Source organism: Hippocampus bargibanti, linkage group LG03 (genome assembly GCF_051943395.1).
Source record: "Hippocampus bargibanti isolate YZ-2025 linkage group LG03, ASM5194339v1, whole genome shotgun sequence".
Taxonomy (NCBI): Eukaryota; Metazoa; Chordata; class Actinopteri; order Syngnathiformes; family Syngnathidae; genus Hippocampus; species Hippocampus bargibanti.
This window is the reverse complement of record NC_142736.1, coordinates 4,711,441-4,738,808: the sequence shown is the minus strand read 5'-3', so window position 1 is coordinate 4,738,808 and position 27,368 is coordinate 4,711,441. Positions and strand designations below refer to the sequence as shown.

Below are 27,368 nucleotides of genomic sequence, written 5' to 3'. Positions count from 1 at the left end.
ATTAGCTATCTATTCGCTATATATTTGCTCGGTATTAGCTATCTATTCACTAGCTATTAGCTATATATTTGCTAGCTATTAGCTATCTTTTCGCTAGCTATTAGCTATCTATTCACTAGGTATTAGCTAGCTATTAGCTATCTATTTGATGGCTATTAGCTATCTATTCGCTAGCTATTAGCTATCTATTTACTAACTAATAGCTATCTATTCGCTAGGTATTAGCTATCTATTCGCTAGCCATTAGCTAGCTATTCGCTAGGTATTAGCGATCTATTCGCTAGCTATTAGCTAGCTATTTGCTAACTATTAGCTATCTATTCGCTAGCCATTAGTTATCTTTTCGCTGTCTATTAGCTATCTTCTTGCTCGCTAGCTTGCTTTCTTTTGAGATGCTTCCGGGTTGAGTGAACGCTTGCTGGTGCGTGTGGCTGCTGCTGCTCACCCACAGAAAAAAAACACTGAGTTTTGAAAGGCGCTTAGAAATGAAATAGATGATTAATTAAATGTATTGTTATTATTATTATTATTATTATTATTATTATTATTATTAGTAGTAGTAGTAGTAGTAGTAGTAGTAGTAGTAGTAGTAGTAAACAGACGAGCGGCGGGGCGCCGCGTCATGGTGTTCAGCTCACGTGACCGCCAAGACTCCCGTCGGTCAGCGCTCCGCCATTCGCGCTCCTCGGCCACCTGGCGAGGAAACACGCCAAAGAAGGAAACAGACGTGGGGTGGAATCTCGGCGCTTTCCAAAACCTCCAAGGACGACTCGGACCAGTTTGGTGCCAGCGAGTGAGCCCGCCTGCGGCCACGGGACGCCCTCCTCGGTAGCGCCGCCAAGTGAGGCGCGCCTGCGCGAGCGGCGCGCTATATAAAAAGCGAGCGGGGCCGCTCGCTCTTCAGTCCGCTCGGGAGCGCGAGCGGGAACAGGAGCAGCCGGGGCCAACCTGTGCGCACCGCCCACCCCCCTCGCCCACGCAGGCAGACGCGCGAATGGACGGCTGGACGCTAGCGCTGCTGGCGCTGGGGGCTCTGGGGGCGCTAGGGGCAACCACGCTAGCGAGGAGGTTGCTCCGGATGGACCGCGAGAAGAGAAGCAAGAGGGAGGGGGGCAAACTGCTGCCAGTCTGCGGCAAGGCCGTCGTCATCACAGGTGACGCTTCCGCGCTACAACTTTGCGTTGGTCACGCAACTTTTCCAGGCGGGCTGGAGGGGGGGGGGGGTGGCGCATTGGGGGGGCCTTTATTGCCCAGGGAGGGGAACGAAATGCCGAGTTAGCGCGCGCTGGTCCTGCGATTTGCTGCGTTGGCGAGGGGGCGGTGAAGCACGTGTTTTGATGATAATAATAATAATAATAATAATAATAATAATAATAATAATACATTTGATTTCTAAGTGCCGTTCAAAACTTTCAAGGACACTTTACAGTCACAGGATATTTTTTTTTTGCGGGTGAGCAGCGGCAGCCAGACGCGCCAGCGTTCACTCAACCCGGAAGTAACTCAAATGGATAGAAAACTAGCTAGCTCGATAGCCAGCTATATAGCTCGCCAGATAATCAGAAATCAAGTAACTTACTATCTCGCTATCTAGCTATTAGCTGTAGAGTTATCTAGGTGTCGAGCTATCTAGCTAGCTATATGTTGGCTATATATTAGCTATCTACTAGCTGGCTCGCTAGCTTTCTATCTGTATTTAATAATAATAATAAATTTGATTTCTAAGTGCTATTCAGAACTCTCAAGGACACTTTACAGTCACAGGATATTTTTTTTTGCGGGTGAGCAGCGGCAGCCAGACGCGCCAGCGTTCACTCAACCCGGAAGTAACTCAAATGAATAGAAAACTAGCTAGCTCGATAGCAAGCTAGATAGCTAGCTAGATAATCGGAAATCAGCTAACTAACTATCAAGCTACAGCTAGTAGCTATAGAGATATCTAGGTGTCTCGCTATATAGCTAGCTATCTGTGGGCTATACATTAGATATCGACTAGCTGGATAGCTAGCTTTCTATCTGTATTTAATAATAATAATAATAATAATAATAATAATATGTAATAATAATAATAATAATAAGAAGAATAATAACAATAATAGGTTATAATAAAATAATAATAATACATTTAATTTCTAAGCACCTTTCAAAACTCTCAAGGACACTTAACAGTCACAAAATGTTGTTTCTGCGGGTGAGCAGTGGTAGCCACACGCTCCACCCCGGTAGTTAATCAGAATCAGAAAACCTTTATTCGTCCCACAATGGGGAAATTTGCAGTCCACAGCAGCAATTTGAAAGGGGATGGGGGGGGAGGGGCAGCTAGTAGATGGCTAATAGATACCCAACAGAGAGCTAGCCACCTAGCTGATCTATAGCTAGTAGCTGGATAGCTAGATAGTTAGTTAGCTTATACACTAAATATTACTTTGTGTTGTCATATTATTTGTTATTACATATTTTTGTTGTTGTTGTTTTTACTTATAGTATTTTACTCCCGGGTTGAGTGAACGCTGGCGCGTGTGGCTGCCGCTGCTCACCAGCAGAAACAACATTTTGTGACTGTAAAGTGTCCTTGAGAGTTTTGAAAAACGCTAAATATAAAATGTATTATTATTGTTCTTCTTCTTATTATTATTATTAATACTATAAAATACAGATAGAAAGCTAGCTAGCCAGCTAGTAGATCGCTAATATATAGCCAACAGTTAGCTAACTAGATAGCTAGTCACCCAGATAGCTCTATAGCTAATAGCTTGATCGCTAGATAGTTAGTTAGCTAATACACAAAATGTCACTATTAAATACAGATACAAAGCTAGCTCTCCAGCGAGTAGATAGCTAACATATAGCCAACAGATGGCTAGCTAGATAGCACGCCACCAAGATATTTGGCTTGGACTCGTTTTCCCCGTGCGACCTTGAGCCGAGTAACGTACGCGCGCGCGCCAAGAGATAAGCGGAGAGGCCACCATCTTGACGGCAACGAGCACGCGCTTCAAAGTGGACGCGCCGAATAAAGCTTTAATCATTGACCGGCGCCGTGCGTAAAACACCTTTGTAAAACACCTTCACGTGACCGACGGGACCAAACGCGTTGGCGTGCTGATGGCAAGCTCGAGTTGCAAAACTAGCTATCTGTTGGCTATCTATTAGCATTCTACTAGCTGGCTAGCTCGCTTTCTATCTGTATTTAATAGTGAGATTTAGTGTATTAGCTAACTATCTATCTAGTTATTAGCTATAAAGCTATCTAGGTGGCTAGCTATCTAGCTAGCTAGCTAACTGTTGGCTATCTATTAGCTATCTACTAGCTGGCTAGCTAGCTTTCTATCTGATTTAATAGTGACATTTAGTGTATTAGCTAACTAACTATCGAGTTATTAGCTACAAAGCTATTTAGGTGGCTAGCAATCTAGCTAGATATCAGTCGGCTATTTATTAGCTATCTACTAGTTGGCTAGCTAGCTTAGGATCTGTATTTAATGGTGACATTTAGTGTATTAGCTAACTAACTATCTAACTATTAGCTATAGAGCTATCCAGGTGGCTAGCAATCTAGCTAGATATCAGTTGGCTATTTATTAGCTATCTACTAGTTGGCTAGCTAGCTTTCTGTCTGTATTTAATGGTGACATTTAGTGTATTAGCTAACTAACTATCTAGTTATTAGCTATAAAGCTATTTAGGTGGCTAGCAATCTAGCTAGATATCAGTTGGCTATTTATTAGCTATCTACTAGTTGGCTAGCTAGCTTTCCATCTGTATTTAATGGTGACATTTAGTGTATTAGCTAACTATCTAGTTATTAGCTATAAAGCTATCTAGGGGTATAGCTATCTAGCTAGCTATCTGTTGGCTATCTATTAGCTATCTACTAGTTGGCTAGCTAGCTTTCTGTCTGTATTTAATAGTGACATTTAGTGTATTAGCTAACTAACTATCCAATAATAATAATAATAATAATAATAATAATAATAATAATGGATGATAATAATAATGCATTTCATTTACAAGCACCTTTCAAAACTCTCAAAGTCACTTTACAGTCACAGGATATTTTTTTATAATAATAATAATAATAATACATTTCACTTTACATTCACAGTTACGTACAGGATACTTTTTTCTGTGGGTGAGCAGCGGCAGCCACAAGCGCCAGCGTTCACTCAACCCGGAAGTCACTCAAATATAATAGTAAGACAAGTAAATAGAAAGCTAGCTATCAAGCCAATAGATAGCTAATAGCTAGCCGGCCAGATAGCTATTGCACGGTATCTAGCTATTAGCTATAGAATATCTAGGTGGCTAGCTATCTGTTGGCTATCTATTAGCTATATACTAGCTGGCTAGCTAGCTTTTTATCTATTAACTTCCGGGCTGGCGCGTGTGGCTGCCGCTGCTCACCCACAGAAAAACTTCCTGTGACTGTAAAGTGAACTTAAGAGTTTTGAAAGGTGCTTATTAATTAAATTATTATTATTATTATTATTATTAACGAACGGTCACCTCCAAGGACCAGTCCAGCTTTGCGTGTCGCCAGCGGGGTCACGCATGCAATTATTCACAGGCAGGCAACCCCCTGCAACGCGCACACGCGTGTAATTATTCACCGCAAGGCGCCTTGAACCTTTTGTGTCAGGTCGACTCGGCCGTCGCGGTCATTTGATCAGGTGACAAAAGCCCAAAAGAAAGACGGAAGGGAAGGAAACACAAAAATGGAACAAATCCGACTTCAACGGACAGTTAGGACGGCGGAAAGAAATCATTGGCAGCGCTGTAGCAACTCTCGAGGACTTGCACACTGCAAGAATCCAAACTAGGGCGTGGAAAATCCTATTGGACCCTCCGCATCCTGCCCACCATCTTTTCCAGTGACTCCCCTCAGGCAGGCGCTACCGATCCACGTGAGCCATTAACTCTCTAAAATATCACCCAAATAGTACTGTATAGTGTCTCTTTGCCATTTTTTGATGATGATACTAGTGCAGCGTGTTCTACCGGAGACAAATTCCTTGTGTGTTCTACATACAGTACCTGGCCAATAAAGACGATTCTGATTCACTGCAATAATGTGTGGAAAATCCTATTGGACCCTGCGCACCCTGCCCACCACCTTTTCCAGCGACTCCCCTCAGGCAGGTGCTACCAAATCCAGCAGACATTTAAACAGTGTCTTCCCTCGTCAGTCGCCATTAACTCTCTAAACAGGAACTCAAATAAAAGTGTATAGTGCCTCCATTTTTCCTATGATGATACTAGTGCGGCGTGTACTACCGAAGACAAATTTCCTGTGTGTTCTACATACTTGGCCGATAAAGACGATTCTGATTCTGATTCACTGCAAGAATTCAAACAAGGGCGTGGAAATTAATACTGGACCCTCCGCACCCTGCCCACCACCTTTTCCAGCGACTCCCCTCAGGCATGCGCTACCGATCCATGCGCACCAAATCCAGGCAGAAATTTAACCAGCTTCTTCCCCCGTCGCCATTAACTCTCTAAAATGTCACCCAAATAGAAGTGTCTAGTGCCTCCATGTTTCTTGTGATGATACTAGTGCATCGTGTTCTACCAGAGACAAATTTCTTGTGTGTTCTACATACTTGGCCAATAAATACGATTCTGATTCTGATTCACTGCAAGAATCCAAACAAGGGCGTGGAAAATCCTATTGGACCCTCCGCATCCTGCCCACCACCTTTTCCAGCGACTCCCCTCAGGCAGGCGCTACCGATCCATGCGCACCAAATCCAGCAGAAATGTAAACGGCTTCTTCCCCCGTCGCCATTAACTCTCTAAAATGTCACCCAAATAGAAGTGTCTAGTGCCTACATGTTTCTTGTGATGATACTAGTGCAGCGTGTTCTACCGGAGACAAATTCCTTCTGTGTTCTCCATACTTGGCAAGAAAGATGATTTTGATTCTGATTCTGAAAATCCATTGAGGAAAAGAGATTGTCTCCCATCTCATTTCCCACGCAAATCCGCTTCAATTCCAAGCCGCGAACACACGCATCGGTGATGATTCTGATTCTGAAAGAACAACCGAGTGACACGACCCCTGACCCGCAGACCACCGACCGGGGTCACAAGGTCAGGGCGACCCGACCACGTCACGTGACGCTTTGCCGCCTCCCCCAGGCTGCGACTCGGGTTTCGGGAAGGCGACGGCTCGCCACTTGGACCGCTTGGGCTTCCGCGTCTTCGCCACCGTTCTGGACGGCGACGGGGAGGGCGCCGGCGAGCTTCGGCGCCACTGCTCGCCGCGCCTGACCGTGCTGCAGCTGGACATCACGCAACCGCGGCAGGTGCGGCGGGTCTACGGCCAAGTCCGGGCCCGGCTGGGAACCCGAGGTAGGCCGACGCCCCGCCGAGCGCACCCGGGACGTGTTTTTCGGCGCGCGACGGCACACGCGTGTGCGTGCCCGCGTCAGGTCTGTGGGCGCTGGTGAACAACGCCGGAGTGTGCGTCAACTTTGGCGACGTGGAGCTCTCCCAGATGTCCAACTTCCGCGGCTGCATGGAGGTCAACTTCTTCGGGACCCTGGACGTCACCAAAACCTTCCTGCCGCTGCTGCGACGGGACAAAGGACGACTGGTCACCGTCTCCAGTCCGGCCGGTAAGTCGCGGCCAGAGCCTGAACCCGCTTGGATCTGGCAGGGGGGGGTTGCATTCTGGCAAAATACAGTGATACCTTGGCTTACGAATTTGATTGGTTCCCAGACAGAGTGTGTAAGGCGAAAAAAGTGTGTATCCCAAAAAATAATTTACCATAGGAAACCATTAAAATGAGAAGAATCCGTTCCCGGGTCTTCATAAAACACAGGTGTCAAAGTCAAGGCCCGCGGGCCAAATCCGGCCCGCCACATCATTTTTTTCGGCCCGAGAAAGCAAATCAAACTTGTTAAATTCCATGATGATTGCTAAAATCTGAGCCAAAATTTCACATTTTTGGATGTCAACCACAATAAAAGTCATTATTCTTGACTTCAGATTTGAAAACGAGTTATTCGTTAATTTGCTGTGTGCTCTATATGTAATATTTGAAGGGATTTAAACATTGTAATGGGTTCCCCAAATTCATAACGGCCCTCAAGAGGAAACCATAACTACAATGTGGCCCGTGGCAAAAAAATGACTTTGACACCCCTGCCATAAAACATAATTTTCTAAGCCTGAAAGGACAACCGACGCCTCCGGACAAGTTATGTCCATAATTTGTAAAATCACTTCAAATGACTTCCCCTGAGCGTATTTTACAAAGATTCCACCGCATATATTTTACGTTATAAGACCGGCGCTGAATATTCAGGAAGTCTTGTTTTCGAGTTGGTGTCGAGTCCGTACATGACGTCACGTAGGGAACGCCCCTGACCGAGAAAGCGACACATAATGCATTTTGGGTACTTTGTTTGGTCCGAAAACTTCGTGTTGATGGCGAAATTAGAACGAAAACACATAAATAACTATTTGATACTAGTTGACACAAATTCCCAGCAGACAAATCAGCCCATTTTCAACGGAGCTTGGGCGCCATCTTGTGCATTTTCTGGGACGCTACATTGCTGTCATTGACGGCTCGAATTGATATGGGAGGACTTCTTTAATAGATTGCAAACATTTATGCTTTCCTCTTCAGAACTACAGTGAGACCTCAACTTACAAACACCTCAACTTACAAACTTTTTGTCTTACAAACGTCAAATTTATGAAAATTAAACCTTATAATAAGCACTATTTTCATAATACACACCCACCACGGCTGGCGGAGTGATCTTTGGCGGAAGCACACGACCGAACAGCACCAGAGGTTACGTTACCAACAGTCCTTATGGAAGGTGACTCTCCTTCCATAAGCCATCAACGACCATCAAAAAGGTAAATAAAACTTTAGTTTACAGCACAGTTTATTTCTTTAATTACAGTCTCATGTAATGCGCCTCTCTTTCCAAACAGCAATTCCCTTTGACCTTCGACCTCCAACGCCATTCCATCAAGCCATAAATGTAAATAAAGTGACTTTATGATACAATGCAGTGTATTTCTTTCATTACAATACAATAGCACATTTATTATACACAGAATAAGGTATGTTGTGTGTAGTTTTTTAGGCTTATTTAGTTGAAAAGTATATTTTATGGAAACCCGGGAACGGATTATTCCCATTTTAATGGTTTCCCATGGAAACACACTTTTCGCCTTACACACTCTGTCTGGGAACCAATTAAGTTCGTAAGTTGAGGTCTCACTGTATTTGAATCATATTGAGCCATTGTTTTGATTCTCGAGCAAGGAAAGACATCTTGGCGTGACGTCACGAACAAGGGGGCGGGACCTTCTGAAACGGAAACTCTTTCAGGTCATTTTCAAGTAGTTTTCGGACACTTTTAAGTCGTTTTTATTGGTGTTATTCATTTGACTAAAAATATCAGCCTGTGTGTTTTGGGTATTTTAGATGCTATAAGACGTTTTTCTGATGTCAGTTAGGAAACAAAAAAAAATGATGTCGGCGGTCATTCAAAACTACACAAAATATACCTTATTTTATGTATAATAAATGTGCTGTGGTATTATCATTAAATAAATAAACTGGACTGTATAATAAAGTTGACCTTTGTGATGGTCGATGGCTTGATGGAATGGAGTGGCCGGTTTCATCAGCATTAAACACTTGATGAGGAACGTAACCTTCTTTCACCATCTTGAGAAATGATCCCTTGTAGGTGCTTTCTCTGCGATAATTGTACCTAGTTCATCATCAATTGTGGGCAGAATCTCAACAAGCCCCAGTGGAGCTTTGAGTGTTGCGGCGGCTCCCTCTAGTGGCACGCCGAGGAATCGCAGGCCAAATGTTTTTTTTTTTTTTTTTTGATTGGATGATAATAATACATTTGATTTATAAGCGCCTTTAAAAACTCTCAAGGACACTTTAAAGTCACAGGATATCTTTTTTTTCTGTGGGTGAGCAGCGGCAGCCAGCGTTCACTCAACCTGGAAGTTAATAGATAGAAAGCTAGCTAGCCAGCTAGTAAATAGCTAACAAATAGCTATCTAGATAGCTAGCCACCTAGATAGTTCAATAGATAATAGCTAGATACCGTGCAATTGCTATCTGGCTGGCTAGCTATCTAGCTGGTTAGCTATTAGCTATCTATTGGCTAGCTATCTATTGGAGTAACATAAAGTTAAAAAAACAAAATAACTAAATAGATAATATGACAACACAAAGACACAGAGGGTCATCCTTTCATGTGTGGGGTCATCCATATAAATACATAAATAAACCATAGAATAAATAAATATACAAATACATATATAAATAAAACAAATAAAAAACAAATAAACACAAATACAAATAAATAAAGAAAGAAATGGAAATAAACGATGATACTTGATTAGTCTCGCAGTGGAGGAAATTGACATTTCACAGCAGCAGAGTGATTAAAGGAAGAGGAAAGGAAAGGAAGAAGTAGAAAAACAAAATACAGGAGCTGCTGTGAAGGCAGCCAGTTTCGCAAGACCATTTCAAAGTCCAAAACAACAACAAAAAACTAAATAACAAATAATGTGACACAACACAAAAGACAGATAGTCCTTCAATCTTAAGCACTTTCTGCACCCTCTTTGTTGTATGAAGCAGTCTACATAAAAGAGGAGCTAAAACATCCTTTTCACCAGTGGATGTCAGCGGATTGGATTGGATCAGCCTTTATTGTGCTAAGTCAATTCTCTTTCTCTTTTCTGTAAAACCGTACAATAGCTATCGGTCTGGCTGGCTAGCTATCTAGCTGGCTAGCTATTAGCTATCTATTGGGTTGCTAGCTATCTTTCTATCTATTTGTCTTACTATTGTATCCGAGTTACTTCCGGGTTGAGTGAACGCTGCCGCGTGTGGCTGCCGCTGCTCGCCCACAGAAAAACGTATCCCGTGACTGTAAAGTGACCTTGAGAGTTTTGAAAGGCGCTTAAAAATGAAATGCATTATTATTATTATTCGTCTCGCAGTGTAGAAGTTTGCATTTCACAGCAGCAAAGTTATGAAAGGAAAGAAAGAAATAGAAAAACAAAATACAGGAGCTGCTGGAAAGGCAGCCAAAACAACAACAAAAAACTAAATAACAAATAACGTGACACAAAACAAAAGACACAGACAGTCATTCAATCTTAAGCACTTTCTGCACCCTCTTTGTTATATCAAGCAATTCTAGATGAAAGAGGAGTTAAAGCGTCCTTTTCACCAGTGGATGTCATGGTGAAATATGTACGTCTCCTACAAGGTAAATGTTGAAAGCAACCTCGCCACTCTCGAGGACTTGCACACTGCAAGAATCCAAACAAGGGCGCGGAAAATCCTACTTGACCCTCCGCACCCTGCCCACCACCTTTTCCAGCGACTCCCCTCAGGCAGGCACTACCGATCCACGCGCACCAAATCCAGCAGACATTTAAACAGCTTCTTCCCCTAGGCCATTAACTCTTTAAACAGTAACCCAAATAGAAGTGTGTAGTGCCTCCATTTTTCTTCCGATGATACTAGTGCAGAAGGTTTCTTCAGCCGTCATTTGTACTTCTTCGAAGGTGTCGGATGCTTCATTTCTTATCCAAGAAGCTTCGTCAGCGAACTAAAATCTTTTGCTGGTAGTTTGGCCCTATATTAATCCCTACTGTCCAGACGTGGCTGCTCTGATTGGTCCCTGCACTCCGGTTGGGGGAGCAGAGGACTACTCCCTGCGGCTTCACCGATTACTTCAATTGTCCCGACCGATTACTTCTATTGTCCTGTTTGAGTATGGGGTCTACGACTGGCCTGATTGCCCCATTTGATCTGGTATCACCTCATCAGCATAACAGTTGCCTAAGAAGTCGGTTGTAGGAACAATCCAAATTGAACCTTACCCCACCATGGCGATTTAGTGAAGGGTTTTGCTGTTTTATGAAAATAGCTTCTTTTACTCCCCTTTCAAACCATCTATGTTCATTCGCTTGTGTGTTCTACATACATGGCAATAAAGATGCTTCTGATTCTGAAAACGTCACATCCATTGAGGAAAATAGATTGTCTCCCATCTCATTTCCCACGTAAATCCGCTTCAATTCCGAACAGGCGACCAACCCTTCCCGTGCTTGGCGGCGTACGGAGCGTCCAAGGCCGCCCTCAACCTGTTCATGGACACGCTGAGGCAGGAGCTGGCGCCGTGGGGGGTCCCCGTCTCCACCATCCTGCCTTCGTCCTACAAGACGGGTAAGGCGCACCGCCGCCGCCATCCGCCGTTTTGGCGTCACGGACGGTTGCGATTGGGCAGGTCGGTGCGGCGACGCGGCCTACTGGGAGGCCCAACACCGGGAGCTACTTGGCTCGCTGTCGCCGGCGCTCCTGGAGGACTTTGGCGAGGACTACGTGGGCGAGACCAAGGAGCTGTTCCAGGACTTTGCCCGCCGCGCCAACCCGGACCTGGGCCCCGTGGTGGAGGCCATGGAGCGGGCGCTGCGGGACCCGAGGCCCCGGGACCGCTACTTCGCCGGCCCCGGCGTGGGTCTCATGTACCTGGTCAGCGGCTACTTTCCCGCCGCCCTGCGGGACCGCTTCCTGCGGAGGCTTTTCCTCAAGAAGAGGTTGGCGCCGCGGGCGCTCAGGAAGGAGGGCGCCGTCCCGGGGAAGGAGGCCCCCGTCCGCCGTTGCCACGACGACAACAACAACGACCGGGAGGAAGAGGAAGGGGCGGCGGCCCATCGCCTCAAGTAGCGTCGACAAAAACGCCAGCGCTGCGGTAAAGCGAGAGACGTCGCGTTCCCCTCCCTGGACGATGGACGGCCTACAGTGATACCCCGCGGTTTACGAACCCCTCGGTTTACGAACCCCGCGGTTTACGAACGTTACATTGATGAAAATTTTACCTTGGCATACAAACTATTTTTCGAGATACACACGGAGCGCCATAATGAGTGACGTGTCGTTCGCGAACTAGCCTGTTCTCCTAACAAGAAAATGGCAGCTGACTTGTTTTTGTCCTCTATTGCCCGCCCCCAGTCTTCAGTTAAAGCCACGGGATTGGTCAAGAACGCAGCGTTGGGGGGGGGGTCATTACAAAGACAGGCAGACGACAGAGTGATAAAATGGATAGAAAACAGTGAAATTCGCACTTGTTTCAACTTTGATAATTCAAAGGTAGAGTGTATACTGCAAGGTTAAAATATCCCATCAAGCACAAATAACCCGCACAAGCCATCTGTACACTTGATGCAAAAAGCTATCCACCAGCTAAACAGAACGCAATTGATGAGGAACTAGGTAAAATTATGGCAGAGAAAGCACCTACAAGGGATCATTCCTCAAGATGATGACAGAAGAAGGCTACGTTCCCATCAAGTGTTTCATGCTGATGAAAACGGTCATTCCATTCCATCAAGCCATCAATGACCATCACAAAGGTCAATAAAACGACTTTATTATACAGCACACTTTATTTCTTTAATTATAATACCACAGCCCATTTATTACACATAAATTAATGTATATTTTGTGTAGTTTTAAGGCTTAGATTATTAGAAAATTATGTTTTATGGGGACCTGGAAACGGATTATTCTCATTGTAATGGTTTCCTATGGGAAATTAATTTTTGCGATACACACTTTTCGCCTTACACACTCTATCTGGGAACCAATTAAGTTCGTAAGCCAAGGTATCACTGTACTTGCCTACCTTTCCGCTTTGTCCTGGCTCCGGCGACCCAACGGCTCTCGGACCGCCACTGCCGCTTCCGGGCCACAGCGACATCTTCCTGGACGACGTTGCCGGCGGCAACACGCCGAAAGCTCACGCGCTAAAGTGACTCACCAGGTGGGGGAACAAAGTGAGTCGGGTGCCCAAGCGGTTCCGCAGTGGGAGGTCCTGCCAGTTGCGGTTGGACCTCAGATGGTTCCCAACCGGGGAGTGTTTCTTCACTCGCGCTTCCTTGCAACTTGTGAACCCTCCTTCCTATTTGTTGCCAAGGCAACTTTCAGCACTCCAATGAGGATTTTTCAACAACTTGGATGTTTTTTTAATCACTCTAGAATTAAACATGTTTTTTCACACACTTCCGTCCGGTTTTATTTCTTTAAAAAACAGATTCTGAAACTGATTCGGCTTACCTTATAGTGATGTGTCATTCGCAAACGAGCTGGTTCTTAGAGCCGGTTCCTAACAAGAAGCTGGAAATGGGAGCCGACTTTTTTTGTCCTCTATTCCCCGCCCCCAGTCTTCGGTTAAAGCCGCACGTGATTGGTCGATATACATTGTAGAGGAAGGAGGGGAGAATTAGACACACACACAGCAGTGAGGAGAACCGGGGGTGGGGGATTAGGGTAGACAGGTGGTCAAATGTTATTACATTATGCTGTTATTATTATTCAATTATGATTTTTTTACTAGTTGGTATGATAGCATTAATATGAAAAGCAAATTAGTGACAGCTGATCATCAGACCAGAGTAACCACAGGGAAAGTGAAAGTTTGTGGATGCGCTCCGTGTACATATAAATCAAGCCATATAAATAAAAATATCTGATGTAGTGTATTTTTTATATGAGTAATAATTTTTTCAAATAATAACTTAAGCAACAAAATAATTAATACAGTAAAGTCTCGTTATATCGATATTCAAGGGAGTCCGAAAAAATATCGATATAATACCTGACCAAGTCGACCAATGGCGCGACTGATGGCGTGACACGTAACCAAGACACGTGACCAAGTTGACCAATGGCGTGACCGATGGCGTGTCACGTGACAAAGTCACACGGCCAAGTCGACCAATAGCGCGACCGATGGCGGCTCATGTGACCAAGTCGACCAATGGCGCGACCGATGGCGGCTCACGTAACAAGACACGTGACCAAGTTGACCAATGGCGCGACGGATATATCGATATAAACAACAAAAATGGCCGGCGGGGGATGAAAAGGAGCACCGTAATAACCGGATTCTCGTAATAACCGGGTATCGTACTAAACGGTACTAATTATACATAAAAAGACAAGAAATGTGCAAGGGAAATGAAAATAGTATCGTAATAAGCGGTACTATCGATATAACCGATATCGATATAACGAGACTTTACTGTAATTAAAAATAATTAAACATAATTCTATAATATAATTCATAGTTTCTTTCATAAATTTGCTGCTGTGAAATGTAAATTTCTCCACTGCGAGACTAATAAAGGCAAATCCAATCCAATCCAATCCAATTAACTTAAGCAACAAAAAAAAAAAAAAAAAAAAAAAAAAACTGAGGAGCCATTTGGGAGCCAAAAGAGCCGGATCTTTTTAGTGAGACGATCCAACCAAAAGAACCGGCTCTCTGAAAAGAGCCGGAACTCCCATCACTATTATCTCTGCGCAACGGCATCTTCCGGGTGGGTCTGCGCATGCGCAGGAAAGAACCTTCTTTGGGGGCTCAAAAAAGGAACGACGACGCGACCGAGCCCGAACGAAATTAGTGATGGGAATTGCGGCTCTTTTCAGAGAGTCGGTCCTTTTTGGTTCGGCTCACTAAAAAGATCCGGCCCTTTTGGCTCCCAAATGGCTACTCAGTTTTTTGGCTTAAATTAACTACCAAAAATCATGTATGATTATGTAAAAACGAATTACTCATGTAAAAAATACACTACATCAAATATTTATATTTATATGGCTTGATTTATATGTACACAGAGCGCATCCACTATGTATTACTTTCCCTGTCGTTAGTCTGGTCTGATGATCAGCTGTGACTAATTTGCTTTTCATATTAATAATGCTATAATAACAACTAGTAAAAAATATAATAATTGAATAATAATAACAGCATCATGTGATAACATTTGTCCACCTGTGAAAAACTGATCCAGTGACTGTAAAGTGACCTTGAGAGTTTTGAAAGGCGCTTACAAATGAAATGTATTATTACGATTATTATTATTATTATTATCGCGTCAATTGAGGATCACTTGCGGGATTGGCTCTTATTGTGACAGTCAATCGGCGCCATTTCCGGTGATTTGTCTCCGCTCTTGAATTCCAAGTCGGAGGGGGGGGGGGGGGGTGACTTGCTTATTTGGGGATTTATTGTTTTTCATCACGTTTTTTTTTATTTTCTTTGGAATGCCACAAACACTTTTATTCTCCAAAGATATATTTATTGGGAGGGGGACAGGGGCAAAAAATAAAAACACAAGTACAGTAATACCTTGGCTTACGAACCTAATTGGTTCCCAGACAGGGTGTGTAAACGAAAAGTGTGTATCCCAAAAATTAATTTCACATAGGAAACCATTAAAATGAGAATAATCCGTTCCCAGGTCCCCATAAAACATAATTTTCAATTTTTCTAAGCCTTAAAACTACACAAAATATACCTTATTTTATGTATAATAAATGTGCTATGGTATTATAATTAAAGACATCAACTACTGTATAATAAAGTTGTTTTATTGACCTTTGTGATGGTCGATGGTTTGATGGAACGGAGTGGGCGGTTTCATCAGCATTAAACACTTGATGAGGAATGTAGCCTTCTTCTTTCACCATATTGAGGAATGATCCCTTGTAGGTGCTTTCTCTGCCATAAGTTTACCTTGTTCCTCAGCAATTGTGTTCTGTTTAGCTGGGTTGATAGCTTTTTGCATTAAGTGTACAGACGGCTTCAAAGTTGAAGCTATCAAAGTTGAAATCCATTTTGTCAATCTCTCTCTGTCGTCTGCCTGTCTCTTTAATGTTTAAACTACCTCCCCTCACTGCTGTGTTCTTGACCAATCACGTGGCTTTAACCGAAGACTGGAGAATAGAGGACAAAAATGAGTCGGCTGCCATTTTCTGGTGAGGAGAAGGGGCTCGTTCCCGAACGACACATCACTCATTGGGGGAGCTCCGTGTGTATCCCGAAAAATAGTTTGTATGCCAAGGTAAAATGTTCATACATTAAACGTTCAGAAACCGAAAAGTTCGTAAGCCAAGAGGTTCGTAAACCGAGGTATCACCGTACATGGCTCCATTGTTGTGTCAGAAAAGAAATAAAACATGAAGGCTCCATGAAGGCTCCATTCCAACCAATTGTAAACCAAAAACAAGATGGCGACAAGCAGAAAGCACAAGCCTGCGCCGATTGTCTCCAAAGTCGTTTCATGTTTTTCCAGTTGACTTTTTGGCCTCAACATCAGCTGGAAGCAGGCAAAATCATTTGGGGGCGGGGCCACAGCGGCCACGCAACCATGGATGACCTCCGTCACGCGACCCCGCTGAGACACCGCCAAGAATGGTGGAGTCCATTTGTCAACGTGGAGGACCAGAGCAGCCCGGAAAGGCTCATCACCGCCAGGGGGGATGCGACATTGACGACAACGACGTTGCGCTCTTCAGCCTGGAGAATCCAGATTTGTATTTCAGGCTACTACCTGCACTGCTAGTGATAGATTAGTAATGTCCATTCCAGCTCTCTGGCTGGCTAGCTAGCCATCTATTAGCTATCTATTAGCTAGCTAGCGAGCTATTAGATCGCTATTGGCTCGCTACTGGCTAGGTATTGGCTAGCTATTAGCTCGCTCTTGGCGAACTATTAGCTCGCTATTGGTAAACTATTAGCTCGCCTTTAGCTCGCTATTGGTAAACTATTAGCTCGCTGTTGGCTTGCTATTGGCAACCTATTGGCACGCTATTGGCACTTTGTTGGCTCGTTACTGGCTCACTAATGGCTCACTACTGGCTAGCTATTGGTTAGCTATTAGCAAACTATTAGCTCAGCATTAGCTCGCTATTGGCGAACTATTAGCTCGCTACTGGCTCGCTTTTGGCTAGGTATTGGCGAACTATTGGCTCGCTAGCTTTCAATCTTTTTGATTTACTTCCAGGTTGAGTGAACGCTTGCGCGTGTGGCTGCCGCTGCTCACCCACAGAAAAACTGATCATGTGACTGAAAATTGAACTTGAGAGTTTTGAAAGGCGCTTAGAAATGAAATGGATGATGATGATGATGATTATTATTATTGTTATTATATAGCTATCTAGCTGACTGGCTATCTATTAGCTATCTATTAGCTAGCTTGCTTTATATCCATTTGAGTGACTTCCGGGCTGAGTGAACGCCGGCGCGTGTAGCGACAAAACTTATCCTGTGACTGTAAAGTGACCTTGAGAGTTTTGAAAGTCGCTTAGAAATGAAATGTATTATTATTATTATTATTATTATTATTATTATTATTATTATTATTAAAAAAACAAAAATCCTCTCCAAACGCGCCCCCGATTGGATGCGCGTCCAAGCACAGAAAGACATTTTGGTTCGGACGCAAACGTGGGAAAAAAAAGTGCAGACTGGCACATGTAAGCCGGCGTAAGCGGGCGTGAGTGGGCGTGAGCGGGCGTGAGTGGGCGTGAGTGGGCGTTCACCTTGTCATCAACTCCTCGGTGGAGACATTTCTGCCATCCGCGTGGCTCCACTCCTCTTTGTCCTCTTTGTCCGCGTTGTCCCACTTGTCCTTTTTCTTCTTGCTCTTGTGGTCCTGCTGCTTGACTTTGTCTTTCTTCTTCTTGCTTTTCTTTTTCTGCCCGACAACAAAATCAACAAGACGAAAGAGGAGCAGAAAAAAGCGGCGGCGGCGGCGACGGCGTTCACCTTCTTGTCTTTCTTGTGTTTGTGTTGCTTCTTGTTTTTGCGCTTTTTGTCGCGGGGGGGCGGCGAAGAGGAGGCGGCGGCGGCTGGCGGGGAACAAGGGCGCCAATCCGTCAGCCCATGACGACAAGCGAGCGGTTGAAGCCGGACTCACCAAGAAGAAGGAAACGCGGCGGGGGAAGCGCCGGCCCAAATTCCGCCGCTTCCCGAGAGGGGCGGTCGCGGGGGGCTGCGGCTGCAGGGAGAAAAAGACGCCAAGGTGAGAGGCCTGGGGATGGGGATTCCGGCTCTTTTCAGAGAGCCGGTTCTTTTGGCTCAGCTCATTAAAATGATCCGGCTCTTTTGGCCTCAGTTTTTTTTTTGTTTCTTAAAGGACAACCGACGCCTCCGGTCACCTGCGGGCCGGGGGGGTGTGGCCACGGCGCGGGACGACACGTCAAAGAGGTCGATGGGGGGCGCGTCCGCGGCTCGGTCCTTGCCCTCCGCCTCGTCCTCATCCGACGAAGAAGACGAGGACGACTGGTCGTCGTCCGAGGAGCCGGCGAAGATGGCCTTGAACACGTCCATGGGGGGGCGCGCCTCCTCCTCCACCTCCTGCTCGTCCTCCTTCTCACTGTCATCTTTGTCTGCGTCGTCCTCTTCCTCGTCCTCTTGCTTCTTGGTCTCTGGGGGGTCACCGGACACCTCAGGTGCGTCCTGTGGAGGAGCAAAAAGAGGTTGTTGATTTTTTTTTTTTGGGTGGGTCTCCAATAGTGATGTGTGGTTCGCGAACGAGCCGGTTCTTAGAGCCGGATCTCTGAAGTGAACGAAGGACAAGGAGCCGGTAATAGGAGCAGACTTTTTTTGTCCTCTATTCCCCAAAATAATAATGATACATTTCATTTATAAGTGCCTTTCAAAACTCTCAAGGTCACTTTACAGTCACAGGATATGTTTTTTTTCTGTGGGTGAGCAGCGGCAGCCACACACGGCAGCGTTCACAAAACCAGGAATAATAACTCAAATAGATGGAAAGTTAGTTAGCTGGCTAATGGATAACTAATTGAAAGCTAGCGAGATAGTTAGCTAATAGATAGCAAATAGATAGCTAGTTATGTAGCCAGCTAGATAGCTAGTCAGCAAATAGATGATAGATAGATAGATAGATAGATAGATAGATAGATAGATAGATAGATAGATAGATAGATAGATAGATAGATAGATAGATAGATAGATAGATAGATAGATAGATAGATAGATAGATAGATTAGCTAACCAATAAATAACTAATAGATAGCCAGCTAGAGAGCTAGCCAGCTAGTTAATAGATAGCAAATAAATAGCCAGTGAGATAGCCTGGAATAACGCAAATAGATAGAAAGTTAGCTAGCTGGCTAATGGATAACTAATTGATAGCTAGCGAGATAGCTAATAGATAGCAAATAGATAGCACACGTCACCTCAGAAGGCTGGGCGGGCGCTCCCGGAGGCGATCCTTTGACGTCGGGGGCCGGCTCCGCCTCCTGGTCCCATCTGGACTTCTTGGCGACCGCCTTGGGGGGGGCTGCGGGGAAATCCGACAAGCACGTCGCTACGAGCGGCGGCAAACGCGGCGAGCGCGGGTGGGCGTGGGGATGTCGTCACCTGCTCGCTCGGCGTCCGGCTCCAGCGTCAGAAAGTTGAAGACAGAAAACTTGTCCCGCTTGACTTTGGGCAGCCCCACAATAGACGACCTGCGGCGGGCGAGCGGAAGGTGGGCGTCACCGCGGGGGCGTGGCCTCAGCCCGCGCGCGTTGGCGTTTGTGCGTACCCGGGGTAAGGGTGGGGCACGTTGAACCTCCGGCACAGAATCTTGTCCGGATGCCACTCCAAAGTGTCGCGGGTCAGACGCCCGAACATCTTCATCCTGACCGCCGCTTCTTTGTCCTTCGCGTCGCCCTTACAACAACAACAACAACAATAATAATAATCAATAATACATTAGGTAGCTATCTGTTGGCTGTCTATTAGCTATCTACTGACTGGCCAGCTAGCTTTCTCTGTGTTTAGCTTTCTATTGGCTATATAGCTATGTAGGGGGCTAGCAATCTGGCTAGCTATCTGATGGCTATCTCATAGCTATCTACTAGCTGGCTGGCTTTCTATCTATTTAGCTGTCTATTAGCTATGTAGCTAATTGGGTGGCTGGCTATCTAGGTAGCTATCTGTTGACTATTTATTAGCTGTCTACTAGGTGGCTAGCTAGCTTTCTCAGTATTTAGCTTTATATTGGTTTATATGGCTATCTATGTGGCTAGCAATCTGGCTAGCTATCTGATGGCTATCTATTAGCTATATAGCTAGCTGGGTGGCTGGCTTTCTATCTATTTAGCTGTCTACTATCTATGCAGCTAACTGGGTGGCTGGCTATCTAGGTAGATATCTGTTGGCTATTTATTAGCTGTCTACTAGGTGGGTAGCTAGCTTTCTCAGTATTTAGCTTTATGTTGGTTATATGGCTATCTAGGTGGCTAGCAATCTGGCTAGCTATCTGATGGCTATCTATTAGCTATATAGCTAGCTGGGTGGCTGGCTTTCTATCTATTTAGCTGTCTATTAGCTATGTAGCTAATTGGGTGGCTGGCTATCTTATATGGCTATCTAGGTGGCTAGCTATCTGGCTAGCTATCTGATGGCTATCTATTAGCTATATAGCGAGCTGGGTGGCTGGCTTTCTATCTATTTAGCTATCTATTAGCTATGTAGCTAACTGGGTGGCTGGCTATCTAGGTAGCTATCTGTTGACTATTTATTAGCTGTCTACTAGGTGGCTAGCTAGCTTTCTCAGTATTTAGCTTTATATTGGTTATATGGCTATCTATGTGGCTAGCAATCTGGCTAGCTAGCTGATGGCTATCTATTAGCTATATAGCTAGCTGGGTGGCTGGCTTTCTATCTATTTAGCTGTCTATTAGCTATGTAGCTAACTGGGTGGCTGGCTATCTAGGTAGCTATCTGTTGACTATTTATTAGCTGTCTACTAGGTGGCTAGCTAGCTTTCTCAGTATTTAGCTTTTTATTGGTTTATATTGGTTATATGGCTATCTAGGTGGCTAGCTATCAGTGGGCTATCTATTAGCTATCTACTAGCTGGCTGGCTTTCTATCTGTTTAGCTATCTATTAGCTATATAGCTATTGGGGTGGCTGGCCATCTAGGTAGCTATCTACTAGCTGGCTAGCTAGCTTTCTCACTATTTAGCTTTCTATTGGCTATATGGCTACCTAGGTGGCTAGCTATTTGTTGGCTATCTATTAGCTGGCTGGGTTTCTATCTATTTCGCTATCTATTAGCTGTATAGCTATCTGGGTGGTTGGTTATCTAGGTGGCTATCTGTTGAATATCTATTGGCTACCTACTGGCTGGCTAGCTAGCTTACTATCTATTTTCTTCCGCGTTGAGTGAACGCTGGCGGGTGTGGCTGCTGCTGCTCACCCACAGAAAAATTGATCTTGTGATTGCAAACTGACCTTGAGAGTTTTGAAAGGCGCTTACAAATGAAATGGATTATTATTATTATTATTATTATTCCATTTCTTGGGTCCATGGGGTCGCAAGGTCACGGCGCGGCGGCGCAAATGCAGTCGCGCGCTTACCTCCTGCTCCGCCGCCACCTCCACGTGCTGGTCGTCGTCGTCGTCCCGCGTGGCTCGCGTGAAGCGGCTGGCCAGCGCCGAGGAGGCGGGCCGGTACAAGATGGACGCCCGCACAAACTCCTCCCTCTCGCGGCCGCGCTCCCACTCCGTCATGGAGGCGTCCAGGCTGGCGTCCAGGGCGTCTGCCAGCGGAGAGCCTCCGTCAGCCTAGGTGGGCATGCCCCCCCCCCCCCCCCCCCCTCACCTTTGTCGCCCAGTCGCAGTCGCCCCAAGTAGGCGTCGTATCGGGCTTGCTTGGCGGCGTTCTTCTCAAAAGGCTTGAAGGCCCGCGGGTCGCCGTCGCGGCCTCGCCACGCCGTTGCCGCCGCCTCCTCCTGTCGCCGCTGCAAGGAAGCGTCCGCGGGGGCGGGCGCTATTGGCGGCGCGGAGGGTACGGAGGCGTCCGCTCTCAAACGCAGCAATCGCTGACGGTCTTCGGGCCGCAGCAGCTCCATGACGGAGGCGGGGCCTGGCGCCACAAAGGGGGCGGGGCCACATACGTGTCAGTCAACCTCCCCAGCCGGACGCGCACACGGTCGGCGGGTGCGGTTCCCACCTGGCAGGGCGGCCTCGCCCAGCAGCGCCCCCCTCTGGTCCGACGCCATGTGGTGGCGTCCGGCGCCGGCGTGGCGGTCGGGCGCCTGACCTTTGGATGACCTCAGCGCCTCGGCCAGGGCGGCGCTCACGCCCGAAACGTGCGACACGGCCACCAGAGGGCGGAAGCGGTGCACTGGACGGAAGTCGGCCGGCAGCCGCGGCGCCGCAAAGACCTGCGAGCGGGCGCCACAAACGTCAACGTGGCAGCGGCGAGCAAAATCGGCGGGCGAATGGTCGCCAAGGCTGGCGAGGGCGTCGTTCAAAACGGGACTTGCCATTTTCTTTTCTTCCGAGTTGCGTGCCAAGGTGAAGCCTTCCAGGATTTTGCCAAGGTACGACGCCTCCTTGTGGTCTGCAAGCGAACGGCAGTTGATGGGGGGGGAGGGGTGGCAAAATAATAATAGCGCCTTTCAAAACTCTCAACGTCACTTTACAGTCACAGGATAAGTTTTTCTGTGGGTGAGCAGTGGCAGCCATATGTGCCAGCGTTCACTCAACCCAGAATAACTCAAAAAGATAGAAAGTTAGCTAGCTAATAGATAGCTAGACAGCTAATAGATAGCTAGCTAATATGATTCCTGACTCAAATAGCTAACCAGCTATATAGCTAATAGATAGCTAGATAACTCAAAAAGATAGAAAACTAGCCAGCTAATAGATAGCTAGACAGCTAATAGATAGCTAGCTGGCTAATATGATTCCTGACTCAAATAGCTAACCAGCTATATAACTAATAGATAGCTAGATAACTCAAAAAGATAGAAAGCTAGCTAGCTAAAAGATAGCAAGCTAGACAGCTAATATACAGCTACACAGCTAATATATAGCTAGCCAGCTAGATAGCTAATATGTTTCCTGACTCAAATAGCTGGCCAGCTATATAGCTAATAGGTAGCTAGATCAATCAAAAAGATAGAAAGCTAGCTAGCTAGATAGCTAATATATTTCCTGACTCAAATACCTAGCCAGCTATATATCTAATAGATAGCTAGATAACTCAAAAAGATAGAAAGCAAGCTAGCTAATATATAGCTAGTAAGACAGCTAATATATAGCAAGCCAGCTAGATAGCTAATATATTTCCTGACTCAAATACCTAGCCAGCTATATATCTAATAGATAGCTAGATAACTCAAAAAGATAGAAAGCTAGCTAGCTAGCTAATAGATAGCTAGACAGTTAATAGATAGATAGATAGCTAGATAGCTAATATGTTTCCTGACTCAAATAGCTAGCCAGCTATATAGCTAATAGATAGCTAGATAACTCAAAAAGATAGAAAGCTAATAGATAGCTAGACAGATAATATAGAGCTAGCCAGTGAGATAGCTAATATGTTTCCTGACTAAAATAGCTAGCCAGCTATATAGCCAATCGATAGCTAGATAACTCAAAAAACTAGAAAGCTAGCTAGCTAGCTAATAGATAGTTGACATCTAATATAGAGCTAGCCAGCAAGATAGATAATCTAATATGTTCCCTGACTCAAATAGCTAGCCAGCTATATAGCTAATCGATAGCTAGATAACTCAAAAAGCTAGCTAGTGAGCTAATAGATAGCTAGACAGCTAATATAGAGCTAGCCAGCGAGATAGCTAATATGTTTCCTGACTCAAATAGCTAGCCAGCTAGCTATATAGCTAATAGATAAAGACCAGCAAACATAAAAAAAACCAAAGGGCGGTTTGCTACGTGTCTTTCTGCCGCCGCCGCCGGGCGCCGTCCAGCCGTAGAGTCCGTCTCCGGGCTCGTCTTCCAGGACCGTGTCGTACTTGGACATGGCGTCTCGTTGGTACACGTCCTCGTCGTCGTCTTCCAGGGCGCCTACGCCGAAGGCCTACACGGCACAGCCGCACGCCGGCTCAGGCGGAGGACCCCCCACCCGAGTCCACGACGGCGACGGCGGCCTCACCTGGCCGGCCACGCCGCCTCCCCTGCGAGAGCCCCGCAGCCTTTCCCCGAAGAGCCGGCTGGTGGCGTCCGAGTGCAGCGACAACAGGGCGGGGCCGCCATCGGCGGCCTGGCCGCGCAGCGCCAGCGCGGGGTCCAGGCCGCTGTACCCCAGACCCTGAAGCCCCGCCCTCACGCCAAAGTCCACCGCCGTCACGTCTTTGGGGGCGAAGGTGACGTTCTCAGGGGCGAACTCGCCGTCGTCCTCCTGAGGGACAGCGGCGCCATCGGTGAACGGTCGCCGTCACGGACGCAAAAGCGACGATCGGGACTCCACCCACCTCGGACTCCTCAGAGCCGGCAGGGGGCGGAGCGCAGCCAAATACTCTGGCGCCGCCGGCATCGGTCGCACGTTGGCGGCGAGGTTTCCTCTTGACGCGAGGACCCACACCCTGGCCCGCCTTCCAGCCCATCCGGGTCAAGAGCTCCACGCCGATGCAAGACCTGACGCACAGAGACGGCGGTGAGCACATCCGGCGAGCAGCGTCGGCCGCCGCCGTCTGGCGAATGAATCCATCAAAAACACCAAGCTAGCTAGATCGCTATTTGCTATGGAGTAGCTTTTTAGCTGTCTGGCTAGCTATCTCACTAGCAATCTATTAGGTATATAGCTATTTACCTAGCTATCTATTAGCTAGCTAGCTCGCTTTCTATCTATTTGAGTTACTTAATGTATTTATTTTTCATTGTCTTTGTGTTGTCATATAATTTTGTTAGTATTTATTTTATTTTGTTAAACTTTACATTACTTCCGGGTTGAGTGAACGCTGGCGCAGAAAAAATATGCCATGACTGTAAAGTGTCCTTGAGAGTTTTGAAAGGTGCTTATAAATGAAAAACATGTATAAGTTACAAATTTGCTAGATTTAAAGTCAGAAATTTGCTAGATTTAAAGTCGCAAATTTGCTAGATTTAATGTTGCAAATTTGCTACATTTAAAGTTGCAAATTTGCGAGATTCAAAGTCGCAAATTTGCTAGATGTAAAGTGGTAAATTTGTTAGATTTAAAGTGGTAAATTTGCTAGATTTAAAGTCATAAATTTGCTAGATTTAAAGTCATAAATTTGCTAGATTTAAAGTAACAAATTTGCTAGACTTAGTCACAAATTTGCTAATTTAAAGTCACAAATTTGCTAATTTAAAGACGCAAATTTGCTAGATTTAAAGTGACAAATTTGCTAGATTTAAAGTCGCAAATTTGCTAGATTTAAAGTGACAAATTTGCTAGATTTAGAGTCATAAATTTAGTACATTTGAAATGGCAAATTTGGTAGATTTAAAGTTACAAATTTGCTAGATTTAAAGTCGAAAATTTGCTAGATTTAAAGTCATAAATTTGCTACATTTGAAATGGCAAATTTGCTAGATTTAAAGTCACAAATTTGCTCGATTTAAAGTTACAAATTTGCTAGATTTAAAGTCACAAACTTGCTCGATTTAGAGTCAGAAATTTGCTAGATTTAAAGTCGCAAATTTGCTAGATTTAAAGTCGCAAATTTGATCGATTTAAAGTCAGAAATTTACTAGATTTAAAATCAGACATTTGCTCGATTTAAATGTTTAAAAAAAACTTTCTTAGTTTAAGATACATACGTCATACGATGCTATCTAGCTGACTGGCTGGCTATCTATCTGGCTACCTATTAGCTATCTACTTGGCTATCTCTCTAGCTAGCTATTTGCTATCTATTAGCTATCTAGCTGACTGGCTGGCTATCTCGCTGGCTACCTATTAGCTAGCTACCTGGCTATCCAGCTAGCTATCTATTTGCTAGCTATTCGCTATCTAGCTGACCGGCTGGCTATCTCGATGGCTAGCTATTAGCTAGCTATTATTAACTAGCTTTCTATCTACAGTAAAGTCTCGTTATATCGATATCGGATATATCGATAGTCCCGGTTATATCGATATTTTTTCGGACTCCCTTGAATATCGATATAACGAGACTTTACAGTATTTGAGTTATTCCGGGTTGAGTGAACGCTGGCGCGTGTGGCTGCCGCTGCTCACCCAGAGAAAAACGTATCTTGTGACTGTAAAGTGACCTTGAGAGTTTTGAAAGGCGCTTAGAAATGAAATGTATTATTATTGTTATTATGTTTTGCAAACAGAAAACCGTCAACAAAGAGCAACGGTAAAAAAAAATGGCGGATGAGCAATTGACAACAGGAGAGGTCACCTTGCCGGCGCGACCAGTTCGTCGAGGAGGTTGTCTCCCGGTATAATGGCCGTCTGAGCGTTGACGGCCTTGACCGTGTCCCAGGGCGTTGCGGTCGGCGCCGGCCGGGACGCAAACGGCTGCGTGGTGGTGATCCGGGCCGGCGCGATGCCGTGCTCGCCCAGATCCTGAAACCAAACAGACGCCCAAACCGCCTCAGCAAACTCTAGTTCTAAAGGACGAGCGGCGCGGCCGTCGTCATGGCGACCTCCTCATCCATGAAGTCTTGGGGCGTGGCCTGATGTTTCTCCGCCTTCTGTTGACGCGAAGACACGAAGGTCGACGGCGTCCATCCTGGAAAACAAAGTCACCTCAGAGCCGTCCATCAATCGCCTGCCCGGGTGGAAAGTGAGTCGGGCCAAAGGGGCTCGCCGGCTGACCTTCTTTGGATCCCACGGTGTTGTAATATCCGGCGGAGAAGCCGCCGGTGAAGGCGCCGTGGAAGCGTTGGTAGCGGCCCTTCTCATCCCGAACCGTCTGCTCGTGGAGGGGGATGGGCTTGCGGGGGGCCTCGTCTGAAACGTTCAACGCGCGTCAAAGCGACAAAACTCATCAAATCGAGCTCGACATGCACACCCGCAAGCCAAGACGACAAAACCGACATACGCGCATGCAACTCGGAACATGTGTCAATGTTTTCAACAACGACAACAACGACAACAACGACGAACGGCCATTTTGGAACTTTTGTTGCGCTTAAACTGTCACAGAAGTGGCAACGAAATGCCGGAATGCGACCGACCTTCTTCCAGAGGCTCCAGGGGAGTCCCGTAGGTCACAAAATCAACCGCTGGTGAACGATCGTCGTCCTGCTCGTCGTCCGCCATGTTGCCGTAGCGTCTCGATGACGTCGCTACGGCGGCCGCGGAGGGACCAAATGGCCGAAAACGCTTATTCGGCAACCGTCCGGTTTTCAATTTCTTTATGCTACCGACACCATTGTCTTGTTTCCTAAATGACATCAGAAAAAAACGTTTTATAGCATATAAAATATCCAAAACAAGTAGGCTTATATATTTAGTCAAATGAATGAACGAATAAAGTGTCCCGAAATTACTTCAAAAAGACGTCAGAGAGTATCAGTTTCAGAATCCCGCCCCGTTGTTCATGACGTCACGCCTCTACGTCTTGCCTTGCTCTCGAACAGTGGTTCTTAACCTTGTTGGAGGTACCGAACCCAACCAGTTTCATATGTGCAGTCACTTTTTGAGTGAAAAATAAAATGTGATTTTTCTTTTTCAAATTCAAGACATAGATATGTTTTGTATTGCTACACAAAACGAGCCATGCAATGAGCCGTGCATGAACATCACCTTGTTTTA

At 45.7% G+C, this 27,368-nt stretch overlaps 2 protein-coding genes across 2 annotated transcripts; one reads left to right on the top strand and one right to left on the bottom strand.

Moving 5' to 3' along the window:
• Positions 1-702: 702 nt before the first annotated feature.
• On the top strand, positions 703-13,078 carry LOC148900095 (11-beta-hydroxysteroid dehydrogenase type 2-like). Its single transcript, XM_088991699.1, has 5 exons — positions 703-1,154; positions 6,142-6,354; positions 6,435-6,620; positions 11,106-11,243; positions 11,305-13,078. The coding sequence occupies exons 1-5, from the start codon at positions 995-997 to the stop codon at positions 11,742-11,744; spliced, it is 1,137 nt and encodes a 378-aa protein (XP_088847825.1). The 5' UTR covers positions 703-994; the 3' UTR covers positions 11,745-13,078.
• A 1,676-nt stretch (positions 13,079-14,754) lies between these two features.
• On the bottom strand, positions 14,755-26,986 carry gpatch1 (G patch domain containing 1). The gene is made up of 19 exons (XM_088991561.1): positions 26,789-26,986; positions 26,427-26,561; positions 26,255-26,340; positions 26,008-26,174; positions 24,109-24,271; positions 23,790-24,035; positions 23,570-23,714; positions 22,153-22,229; positions 21,837-22,050; positions 21,486-21,749; positions 21,242-21,423; positions 19,418-19,545; positions 19,252-19,340; positions 19,068-19,171; positions 18,024-18,324; positions 17,783-17,863; positions 17,632-17,714; positions 17,406-17,560; positions 14,755-16,380 (listed from the first exon to the last, which is right to left on the bottom strand). Exons 1-19 carry the CDS (start codon positions 26,871-26,873, stop codon positions 16,329-16,331), a joined length of 2,757 nt encoding a protein of 918 aa, XP_088847687.1. The 5' UTR covers positions 26,874-26,986; the 3' UTR covers positions 14,755-16,328.
• Between the last annotated feature and the right edge of the window lie 382 nt (positions 26,987-27,368).